The following is a 12,818-nucleotide window of genomic DNA, read 5'->3' as shown; positions in this document are numbered from 1 at the left end:
TTCTATCCCCCAAATCTGTGTGTATTTCAGATCATATAGTATTAGGCTGTAGAACTCCACAGTAATTAATGTACATTTTAGCCCTATTGTTCTCTATGTATGTCTATATTCTCCTGCTATCAACAGGAAATGTCCACAGGGGGTGATCCAATTACCCGGCTATTGTGCTGCTATTTACAGGAAAGAGATAGCAGAGGAACCATCTCCCCAGGGGGGTTGACAATTCTTTGTAAACCTCTGGGCTCTAGCAGACTTTGTGGAACCGGCCACCACAGGGGGTGATCAGCCCATAATGTAATCAGCCGATTATTGTTCCTGCTGTTTACATGAGGGGGATAGCTGAAGGACAATCACCACAGGGGGTGATCACCACATAATGTAATCAGACTGTGTTTTATATCTTGGGTTGACTCTGCTATGCATATCTTGGCCACTTCCAGACTTTCTGGAACCGACCCCAGCAGGGGGCAGAAGCAGATGGGCAGCAGCAGTACCTGGGAGGGGGGATAAACCTGACTTGAATCCACCAATAGGGATTGAGTGCAAGCCCACTGATGGTATGGAGAAGCGTGGGAAATTGGAAGTTTTTAAAATGACTGGCACACAAGCCAGGAGGGGGTAGAATTGATGGACTGTCCTGGACTAAGAGGTTATGCTCTGTCTAGGTATCGTGTGGACTTATATGCTATCACTGCTGTGTGGGCTAAGTGATAGTTTGCCCTGTGGAACTGATCTGGGACTGTGACTATACAAGGACTGTCTGTTTGGGCCTGCTACCTGAATATCTTTCTACTCTGCAATTTACCTTTGCCACTGTTTATTGTCTATTTGTGCGTGCTGTGGAAAATAAACCATTCTTCTGGTTTCATCTGCTCGGTGTCTGAGTGATTGAGGAACTCGTACCCTCACAGCACCTTCAGTGGTTCGTATTTTGAAATCCGACTTGATAGTAAATTTCAAAATGACATTGGAGTAATGTTATTAAGCAAGGCGTATTCATTCAATGGCGTATACATTCGTATTTTTGTAAAAATACGAATACAACAGGTTGTTACGGTCGTAACATACAAAATACTAATGTTATTTCACATTAGTAAATTACAAAAATACGAATACGACTGAATACGAATACGCCAATTCCTACCGTATTTTGTAAATATATATTTTGTATATATGTGGCACTCCCAGCCCTTTTTGTATACTGAGCATGTGCACCAGCTCCTGTTCAAGTAACAGGTGACACCACACACAGAGCAGTGGCGTAACTATAGCACCGCAGCCCCCGCGGTCGCGGGGGGGCGCTGTGCATGTGAGGGCGCTGGGGGGCTGCGGTGCTATAGTTAGCCCCCTCCCGTCCGCCGCTTGCCCGCCCGCCGCCCATCCATCGCCCGCCTATCCGCCGCCCGCAGCCTTACCTGTCTTCAGTGGTGGACGGTCATTCTTCTGCTAGTGAGACGGACCACAATAAAATGTCCGCCCCATATAACAGACTGTTCTCTGAAACTGGGCAGCCAGTATGGGGGGCGGTATGGGGGCGGACATTTTGTGTTGGTCCGTCTCCATAGCAGAAGAATAAAGCCAGCAAGGGAGCCGGGACCAGCAAGACAGGTAAGGCTGCAGACGGGGGAGAGGGGTGCGACGGGGGAGGGGGGTGCGGCGGGCGGGGTGCCCCCCCATTAACGGCGGGGGGGCGCCCAATTCATAGTTACGCCACTGATACAGAGCAGTCAATAACCTGTGTCTGTCTTCCTCATCCCATTGTAATCTGTGCCTTTGCTCCACAACAGACGTGAGAGCATTACATTAGAGCATAAATCCTGCTTGAAGATCAAAGGTGAACTATTGTGTTGCAAAAATGCTTTCAATATGGATTGGCCAATAATGGGTCTACATAGGGCCGGTGCAAGGTTTCTCAGCGCCCTAGGCAAATTAAAGCATAACACCCCAACCCCCCCCCCCCCCACCCCCCAACACCAGACTCCCCCCCACCCCCAGCACTTCAGGTGATAAAGCGCAGAGGCAGTATTTTTTTAGCTGGGACCCGTATATTACCACTGCTACTGAAACGGAAGCCGACAAATCTGCCTCAGTGGCAAGTGGCTCTATCAAGGTACAGCCTCGCAAGCCCAACCCTCAGCTGCCACTATCCAGGGCTTGATTAAGCATTCAGGGGGCCCTCCCTCTCTTGTCAGCTCTGCCTCATTGCTATACTTGCTATGTGTGTGCCATGAAGCAGCAGCGCAGGCTGTAACGGCAACTCGGGAGAAATTGGCTTTAGTTATCCAGCCATGAAATCCCTAAGGCAGCTGTGATGGGGTTTATGGTTAGGGTTAGGCTGTGGAAGGGGAGTGTATGGTTAGGCTGTTGGGGGGGTGTATGGTTAGGGTAGGCTGTGGGTGGGGGTGTATGGTTAGGTTTAGGCTATAGGGGGTGGTTAGGGTTAGGCTTTGGGGGTATGGTCAGGGATAGGCTGTGGGGGGTATGCTTAGGGTTAGGCTGTGGGGGTTAGGATGAGGCTACAAAGGGGGAAGGATGACCCTAATGGTTTAAGCACAATTACCCTACTGTGGTCAATTACCCTACCTGTTCCTCCATTGCTTGAAAAGGGCTGCTTGTAGGGGGATGCTCTTGGTCTGATATGTCTAACTGCAGTTCTCGATCTCCCCAGCGGGGACCTCCGGTTCCTAGGAATACTCTCAGCCGTGTTCTCCTTGACTTTCACCCGCAGCTTACACCATATGACTAGGTGTCCCCTCTATCACTGGCCTGTGGTAGCTGAGGAAGGCCAGCTGTACTTCCGGTCCCACGGCTTGCGCTGATGGTTCGACTCTGGGTCACACACCTCTCACCCTGCAGCAGCTCCTGACGGACAACCCGGCCCACACAGATATGGAAGGGAGGGCACTGAGAGAGAGCCGGGTGTTTCAGCTTTCTGTACGGGTACTGGCGGTGCCTCTCCTCTGTGACTCTGCACTCCATGGTGCTGTCAGCACCTGCCCTGTGCCAGCTACACCCTCCAAGACTCAAGGCACAGTCACTATGGGCCTTATTCTGGTCGATGCGTAAATTTCCGAATTCTTTCGGATGGCGTTTTTTAGCCGTCTGCGCATGCGTAGGCAACGCTATGCGCATGTGCCACGCAAGGTCTCCGTACTTGTTCTCACTAATACCGTACAGAAATGTGCACCACATTCACTCGGGAGATATGGGCGTATTATGGGTGCACTAATTCTGGTAGGCGTGCATTCGGACTGAACACCGACTGCAAACGAACCAAAAGGCAAGAAATATGCGGTGTCCATAAGCAAGTATTTCTTTGCGGACACCACTCGGTCATGCTAGGCATTCGGATCGCCCAATTAGTACTCCTGCACCTGAACCAATGTCACCTGAACACAATACAATCCACTCCTCTACTCATTACTCATTAATTACACTCTTTTCATTGCTTCAATTGGAAACCTTGCAGCTTAAATGGACCATTACTAAACACACAAATCTATGCTGAAAGCATGGCTGCATTTGTTACACACATTTACACTGCAAGCAATGGACAGAACTTGCTATCACTAATATAAATATACATGTCACTTTTACATTCACCAATAACATCGGTGCGTACAGGCAGGTTCCCGTCTGTTCTGACGCGGTAAGACCGTGCAGACGCTGTAAGACCGTGCAGAATATGTGTGTGTCCACCACACACGCAAGGTTTGGATGTCGTCCGTAAACACGCCCTCTTCTTAAAGTGTGAGTCCGTCCGAATGCGGAGGACCGGTGGGCGTTTCTTCATACCATGTCCGCACAGCGTAGCGTGCGGACCGCTCAGAAAGAATTCGGAAATACCAGAATAACCTCCCATGTTTTTAGCATACTGTATCTCTCTATAGCGGCGTGGTTGCCAAGGAGTGAGCCGGCACACGACAGGTGCTGAGGCAGCGCCTGCCACCATGGAGTGCAGAGACACAGCGGAGATAGCGGCGGCTGCAGCTAAACAGACCCTTGGTTACCACTAGTGTCATTATTCAGAGCACACTTGTTATTTTTTTTTTTACTCCGCACCGCCCTCCAACTGGGTCTACGCCATAAATGGTATAGAGCCCTCTGATTTTTTTTTTACTAAGTTCTGGTCTCCAGCTGCGAAGCCCTGCCCCTAGACTCTGATTGGCCCTTTGTTCAGTAAAGACATTGAATCTGAATGACCATTGGTGTGTGAAAGCATCAGTGGCTTCCCTGTGTTTTAAACCATTAAGGTTAACCAGGTACCGGATGACTGCCTCACAGTTGGGATCCCAACGGTCAGTATAATGATATCGGAATTCTGACTGTTTAACTGCCCGACAGTCGGGATCCTGACTGACAGGGCCTATTCTCCCTCGTGGGGGTCCACAACTCACATAGATTGAGAATAACACCTGTGCCGAGCGCAGCGAGTACCCGCGGTTGGAATTTCAATGTCTGTATACTTACCATCGGAATCCCGAACATTGGCCACTTAAACCACACCCAGTTAATCATCAATGCTACCATTGATGGTTAACTTACAATGGCCATCTACTGTAACACGGATCTGTACAATTTATTGCTCAAGCATGAGTTTTCGCATTAAAAGCTGAAATAGCCATTTACAATCAACTAATTCCTGAATCGGCCACATATTAATGCACTATGTAAAAGGGTATAATATCAAAGGTTGCAATGTTAATTATTTAAAACATCATGACATTTGCCCTTTAAAATCAACACATGTGGTTAATACTCAACCGCCTCAGCACAATGTCCTAATTTATTGCCCAATGAAGTATTGGAGACTAATACATATAAAAGTCCAAATCTTCAAATGCAGTTAGCAGATAAGCTTCATTCTGCAGAGTGAGGACATGGCGAGCTCGCATCTCTCTTTATTTGTTGGATATGTTACCGTCATGGTTTTTACCTTTAGCCATGTATCATTGGTTGAGGGTGGCAGAATTCTCGTTGTGCCGCTAGACGGAAGTCACTGGTTAAGCATGCGCCCGGTAGTGGATTTACTAAGGGAAAAAGGTCACCAAGTTGTAGTTGTTGCTCCAGAAGTCAATATCCATCTTCGGAACTCTCAAGACTATGAGGTGAAGTTCTACCCTGTATCCTACTCCTTGGAATATCTAAAGAATCATTTATCATCTTTTACACGTGAGATTTTCAACGAAAGACCTTTTCTCCAGAAATTTTCAAAGATGCATGAGAAGATGAGAGAAGGAGCGGCCCTAATGTTAGATACCTGTGTACGAATGTTGAACAATACCCAGTTAATCCAGTCCCTGGAAGAACTGAACTTTAATGTTGTCTTCACGGATCCTATGATCCCCTGTGGTCAAATACTTGCCGAGCACCTATCGGTGCCCTCTGTTTTCTTCTTGCGTGGCATACCTTGCCATCTAGATGCTAAAGCCTCTAAGTGCCCCTTGCCATTATCTTATGTCCCACGGATGTTGACAAGTTTAACCGATCAAATGACTTTTCCTCAACGGTTGAAGAATTCCCTGTATGACGTGGTCTTATACTTCCTGTGTGATTTTGTTTACGCTCCCTACCAGTTACTGGCCTCAGAATTCCTACAGAGAGAGGTCAGTCTGCAGGAGATTTTAGGCCACGCAGCCATCTGGTTGATGAGAGGCGACTTTGTGTTTGATTACCCGAAACCGGTGATGCCCAACATGGTCTTCATAGGAGGAATCAATTGTGTCAAACAGAAGGTTCTTAATCAGGTGGGAATTGAAATATAGCATTTTATTTTATTATTTTAAACGTATATCCTCCTTGTTGTAGATTATATTGTTTAACCCTTTGAGTGCCAGCATCTCTGTGAGATGTTCAAAATATCCGTTAAAAATTTGGGTACTTGTGTACAATCACGGCTCCCACGATGTGCATCGTACAGGGAAAAATCGCATGCGATCGCATGCGATTTGATGCGATGCAATGTCATTTTTCACAGAAATTATGGACATGAGTTGAAATCATGTAAAATGCACCCTAAATGTCATTTTTCACACTGTACCACCCCCACTATCAACGCCAACCCGAAGCGTGGCGAGCGCAGCGAGCCGGCGAAGGGCGGCGGTACGCGTCCTACGACCTTTTCATACCCCCACTATCCACATCGGCGTGGAGTTGAGAATAGAGCGAGCGCAGCGAGCCCCGCGAGGGGACACGGATATCTGTGAAGCCCGCGAGGGGACACGGATACCTGTGAAGGTATCCGCGTCCCCTCGCGGGGCTTGCTACGTTCGCCACGCTTCGGGCTCGCTGCGCTCGCCACACTTTCTATTCTCAACTCCACGCCGACGTGGATAGTGGGGGTATGAAAAGGTCGTAGGACGCGTACCGGTTGGCATTGATAGTGGGGGTGGTACAGTGTGAAAAATGACATTTGGGGTGCATTTCACATGATTTCAACTCATGTCCATAATTTCAGTGAAAAATTACATCGCATCGCATGCGATCTCATGCGATTTTAAACAAAAATGCAGAAAACCATGGTAAAATCGCATCGCATCGCATGCCACTACATATGGCATGCGATGGCATGCGATGGGAGCCGTGAAAGTACACAAGTACCAAAATTTGTTATATAAAGTCAAATAAAAAATGGTGTTTTAAAAAAAAAATTATTTCCTATATAAGGTAAACATTACAGGTCATTATAATGAAGAAAAATGTTTGCTTGGCAATTTTTTACATCTATTTTGACAAATTCACTTGGCACTCAAAGGGTTAAATAAATATAGCTTTTTATTTCTGCAGTGCCTACATATTGCACAGAGCTTTAAAGAGAATATTTAATCATTCACTGTCCGGTTAGAGCTTACCATCTAAATTCCCTGGTATGTGAAACCAGGGTTAATGTTGCATACCTTCCAACATTTGAAGATAAGAAATCGGTACACATTGAGAAAGAGGGCGTGACCATTAACAAAGGGGCGTGGTCATGGGCAAAAAGGGTGCAGCCACGTCCCCTTTCTGAATGTGTACTGTGCACCAACTACTACACCCCATGGCTATATGTACCCAGGTTACCTATGCTGATCGTGTCCCTGGTCCCGTTATTTGTGCCGCTGCTCGTGCACTTCCGCCGTCGCATGGGGCAGGCACGATGCAAATTCCTTTCCAGACCAATGTGCTGTGATTGGCCGCAGTGTCTGTGTTATGATTGGCTGCAGTGCCTGCACTGTGATTGGCTGCAGTGCCTGCACTGTGATTGGCCGCAGAGCGTATAGGCGGCTACCATTGGCTGCAGCACTGTCAGTGTTATACAAACTTATTTACAGATGGGCATCTCCCCTGTCAGACAGCATCGGCTTTCATATTCTACAGTTCTCCATCTGCTGTTCCATAACAGCACAGCTATAGTGGATCCCCAGCTGCTATCAGGCTCCAAGTGGCCAGCAGTGCATGCTGTGACTTGTAGTTCGCAACAGGAGATTCACGTTTGCAAAACTTGGCCAGCAGATGCGACTACTGGTATAAGTTAAAAGACGAAGAGCGGAAGAAGTGTTATAGTGGGAGCAGTCGTCCACCCCCCAAGACACCCCACTTGGTCTTACCAGTTCGTCTGTATCCTCCATTGCGGGTCAGGTGGGCACTGGCACAACAAGCTGGGCCACAGAATAGTAACTCCTGCTGCTCCAGTGTTGCTGCCTTCTTCTCCTCCTTCTCCTCCTACCCTGCACGCCTGGGACCAGTGCGAGTTGCAGCCGCCGTGTGTGCTAGGTCGCTTGCTCTGAATGACACCCAGGCCAGTGCAGGAAGGGAAGCGCAGCTCATTCAGTGTAATAGGGCTTTCTGTGCAACTACATGTGTGGGTATATCGGTTAGTTTCTCTTCGTGGAAAAGATCCTTACTCTGCACTGCAGCCAACCACTCTTCTCCCTGTGCTGCCCATGCCTTCAGTGACACCAGCCTAAAACCGGTACATTCGGTACACTATGATTTAGCCTGTACAGACTGCTTAAAAACGGTACTGTACCGGCTAAATCAGTACAGTTGGAGGGTATGATGTTGCCAGAAGCCAATAAACCATGCTTATCGGTCTGTGGGAGGAGCACAGAGCACTGGGAGGAGCCTCATGCATGTATGGTGAAAATACCTAAACATTACATAGATTGTGCCCATGGCAAAGGATGATTCATGGCTCCAAGTGCTGTGAGGTTAATACTCTAAGGTGTCTGTGTATATGTGGAGAGTATACGCAGCTGATCTAGGGTAGGGTGACTACTTACAGTGGCTGTGATCTGCAAACATGGGATTATTTATTTTGAGCACTGCAGTAATTACGGGTCCCTACCCGTTTGTATGAAGTCAGTGATAATTGTGCATTATTTTAGCCAGTATGTGCATCAGGCCTTTACTTTGGCTCTTGCTATTTACATTGTCTGGAAGCTTGGTTTGGACAGAGTTATTCCCTTGCCCAGTGGCGTAAGTTCGTCCCAGTTGCCCGGAGGCAAGATAAATATTGGTGACCCCCCCAACACATACACACACACACACACACACACACCACCTTATATAAATTTATGTATGCACGTGTGTGTATGTATTTTATGTTTAAAATAAAGAAACTGTGACATCTATGGTCCTGCTAGGAGGGGGAGTTAGCAACAGAAGTGATATCAATGGCTTTCAATTAACTTATTCAAAGTTGCAGGGGAGTAGAGGTGCCCCCTTGGGAGCAGGATCCCGGTGGCAGATGACTCCATTGCCTCCCAGAGTTCTGCCTCTGCCCTTGCCTATAGTTTTCATCTAACTGGAGACATCATAAGGGGGCATGCAATCATATCACTTAGCATCTGTCTCACACTCCATAATAAAGGTTTACTCAACCAAGCAGTGGTTTAGTTTTGCACATCTGCCATCAGTACAGGCTAGAGCATGCATTTGGGTCCGTACATGTCAGCCTATATCATACTGTGCATTCAAGGCCCGTTTTGATCTTCCACATGCACATACTAGCCCTGCCCCCAAGCTCTGATTGGTCTGTAGTTCAGTAAAGGCATAGAACAGGGATGGCCATTGGTGTGTGAAAGCATTAATGGTTTTCCTGTGAATGGTTTTATACCATCAAGGTTAATCCACAATGGCCACCTACTTTGAAGATACAGTGAAAGATTGCTTTAATAGAGATGATCCGCTATGCATCCCCCCCCCCCCCCAGCAACCCCCCCCCCCCAACACACACATATTCCATAAAAATCAATTTACCAGTAGAAAACACTACACAGAGCGAGGACTGCCGTCAAAAACAACTGCAACCCGGAACACGTGAGTTCTCACCTTAAAAGCTTAAATAGCTATTTACAATCAACTATCAATTCCTAAATCGGCCACATATTAATGCACTCTGTAAAAGGGTATGATATCAAAGGTTGCAATGGTTATTATGTAAAACATCATGACATTTGCCCTTTAAAATCAACACATTCGGTTAATACTCAACCGCCTCGGCACAATGTCCTCATTTATTGCACAATGAAGTAGTGGAGACTATTACATATAAAAGTCCAGATCTTCAAATTCAGTTTGCAAATTAACTTTATTCTGCAGAGTGAGGACATGGCGAGCTCGCATCTCTCTTTATACATTACAGTTACCGTCATGGTTTTTACTTCTAGCCATGTACCATTGGTTGAGGGTGGCAGAATTCTCATTGTGCCGCTAGACGGAAGTCACTGGTTAAGCATGTGCCCTGTGGTGAATTTGCTCAGGCAAAAAGGTCACCAAGTTGTAGTTGTTGCTCCCGAAGTCAATATCCATCTTCGGAACTCTCAAGACTATGAGGTGAAGTCCTACCCTGTATCCTACTCCTCCGAATATCTAAAGAATCATTTCTCATCTTTTCAAAGTGAGCTTTTCATGGAAAGACCTTTTCTGCAGAGATTTACAAAGATGCATGAGAAGATGAGAGAATTAGGGGCCCTAATGTTAGACACCTGTGTACGGATGTTAAACAATACTCAGTTAATGCGGTCCCTGGAAGAACTGAACTTTGATGTTGTCTTCACAAATCCTATAATCCCCTGTGGTCAAATACTTGCAGAGCACCTCTCTGTGCCCTCTGTTTTCTTCATGAGTAGCATACCTTGCCATGTAGATGCTAAAGCCTCTAAGTGCCCCTTGCCATTATCTTATGTCCCACGGATGTTGACAAGTTTGGCCTCGCAAATGACTTTTCCTCAACGGTTGAAGAATTCCCTGTATGACGTGGTCCTATACTTCCTGTGTGATTCTGTTTACGCACCCTATGAGTTACTGGCCTCTGAATTCCTTCAGAGAGAGGTCAGTCTGCAGGAGATTCTTGGCCACGCAGCCGTCTGGTTGATGAAAGTTGACTTTGTGCTTAATTACCCGAAGCCGGTGATGCCCAACATGGTCTTCATAGGGGGGATCAATTGTGTCACACGGAAGCTTCTTAATCAGGTGAGATTTCACATATAGCATTTTATTTTTTTGTTTATTTAAAACCTATTTCCACCTTGTTATACATCATTTTCTTCAATTAAATATATTTAGCTATTCATTTCTGCAGTGCCTACACTGTGCTTTACAAAAAAAGTTTAATAATTCCCTGTCCGGTTAGAGCTTTGCATCAAAATTCCCTACTATGTGAACAAATACACTAGGATTAATGTTGCCAGAAGCATTAAATATGTTAATCAGTCTGTGAGAGGAGAACCGAGCACTGGGAGGAGCCTCATGCATATATGGGGAAGATGCCATGGGTACTTCACATAGATTGCGCCCATGGCATAGGCTAATCCAGTGATGGTTAACCTTGACACTCCAGCTGTTGTTGAGCTACACATCCCAGCATGCCCTGCATCAGTTCTAGCATGGCCAAATGGCTAAACTGTAGCAGGGCATGCTGGGATTTGTAGTTCAACAAAATCTGGAGTGTCAAGGTTAGCCATCACAGGGCTAATCCATGGCTCCAAGTTCTGTGAAGTAAAAATACTCCATAATGAAGATTTACTCAACCATGCAGTGGCCGAGTTTTGTACATGTGCCATCAGTACAGAGGGGATAAGTTTGCCGGGTCCGTACATGTCAGTCTATATCATACTTCGTGTTCATGGCTCAGCTTGACCTTAACCATGCACAAAATTGTGTTGGACATTTTGTGAGGGTGGTTGCCAAACTGTGTGCCGCAGCACCCTGGGGTGCCTCAGGACTCTTGCTGGGGTGCCTTGAGTTGGTGGTCCAGGACTAACTCAAATTATTTATCATCAATGTGATAGGCAAAACCAGTTCTTGTGGCTCCCAGTCATACTATATGTGGACAAACAGAAGTGAATCCTTTCCCTTACCACATAATTAAACCTAAAAAGACATATAAACACAAATTACTTAATTTAATATTATATAAAAAATGTATCAATAAAAAACCATTGGCCTAGGGGTGCCATGAAAAAAATTCTGATTCTCTATGGCGCCATTTTTAATAAAGTTTGGGAATCACTGGTCTATAGGTTTAGCACATTTTTTAAAAACTTTGTTTTTATTCTATATAGGGATTGCTGCCAAAACCACAGCAGTGCTCTAATCAATTTTATTTCTCAGATTTTAGACCACTTTTTTTTACCATTCTAGTAAAGTAGAAATTCAGGTGGTGCTCCCAGCCGCCCTTAGGAAGTGGCCAATTCTCCCTGAACTGGCCTCCAGAACCCACATTCGCTTCCACCTGCCATCTGAGAAGGGGGCGGTCCAGGGAGGGATCAGACGCAATTCACATTAAATCATGCCATCGTAGCCATGCCCTCTGCTATCCAGTATCATTTGCCGGTTGGAGCAGCCATACAGTCGGCAATTGTGAATTCTAGTCGACTGCTGTACTCTTGGTCCCAGAAAATACCTCCTTATGTATTGAGGCAAACCTCCAGAAAGAAACTACAGTTTTTGGAGAATTTACCACATTTTTTACTTGATATATTCTACTTTAAGTATGTTGACAAAGAAAGATCTTAGAACGATCATCACCAATTAAATTTGGTGATAACTGCTACACTGGGAGGAATCTTTACTCAAGGAGTCTTGAGAGGTGATGAGCCTGGGATGAAGCTGCTTGTGGTAAAGCAGTGGGGAGGGCAGGTAAAATGGCGCACAACCATGTCTTGGCAATTGGGAAGGTGGCCAGGTTGTAGGTGATCACTGCTTGGTTTCGGTCAAATGTCCCTCGGGCGGTATGGGGAAGACCCTTAAAAAGCAATGTAAAATTGTTTTAACTTAAGAGTGACTGAAGTTGTTATGACTATTCCTTAACATTCTGTAGGTTGGTATGATTTTTTTTTTAGTAAATTCTTATTTTTGTTTTACAAATACTAACAGGTGCAGTTCACAGCACAAACTTATGATATTTGCTCTTTGTCATCATTCAGTCTTTGACGTGTGAGACAATGCTAACAAATAACCAAACGCCTGAGAAAGAAACTGCTTGGTCTTTAGAGTAAAATTATCAGTCCCCACAATGCTAACCACTCTGCAGTTCTCCCAAGCAATGGCAAGCCTGATAAAGTGCTGATATAGGAAGGGAGTGTTCAGTGCCTGAATCACTGTGATATTGACATAGTTCTTTCAGACCAGTCGTTCCCAAGATCCGGGTAGCTTCAAATGCAGAGAACTTAGAAATGGCACAGATTTTTCCTTCTCTTCTGTTCCTCTGGATCTCCGTCCTGCTGGATTCCCCCAGACAGGTTGAGAGTGAGAATTTACTGGTGATCGCTCAGGACACGGATGTCTGGCTGGACATGCAAAGTATGGTAGAGAAAATCCAACAGAAAGGACAC

The 12,818-nt window shown here is 46.0% G+C and overlaps 1 protein-coding gene across 3 annotated transcripts in view; it reads left to right on the top strand.

Annotated features, from left to right (window-relative positions):
• The window catches only part of LOC146020933 (UDP-glucuronosyltransferase 1A5-like), a 72,090-nt gene that overhangs the window by 31,562 nt on the left and 27,710 nt on the right, over positions 1 to 12,818 (top strand). Inside the window, exon 1 of one of the 3 annotated variants that reach the window (XM_083154582.1) lies at positions 4,853 to 5,747. The exons of 1 other annotated variant lie outside the window; for it this stretch is intronic. In XM_083154582.1, the coding sequence (XP_083010708.1) occupies positions 4,881 to 5,747 (867 nt within the window). In that variant the 5' untranslated portion in view covers positions 4,853 to 4,880. Of the gene's footprint in view, positions 1 to 4,852; positions 5,748 to 9,558; positions 10,456 to 12,818 lie in introns of those variants that run through there. One more of the 3 variants, XM_083154584.1, reaches the window with a different exon arrangement.

Source organism: Crinia signifera, chromosome 7 (genome assembly GCF_055691185.1).
Source record: "Crinia signifera chromosome 7, ASM5569118v1, whole genome shotgun sequence".
NCBI lineage: Eukaryota > Metazoa > Chordata > Amphibia > Anura > Myobatrachidae > Crinia > Crinia signifera.
Note: the sequence above shows the minus strand (reverse complement) of the source record. Positions and strands in the feature narration are given on the sequence as shown.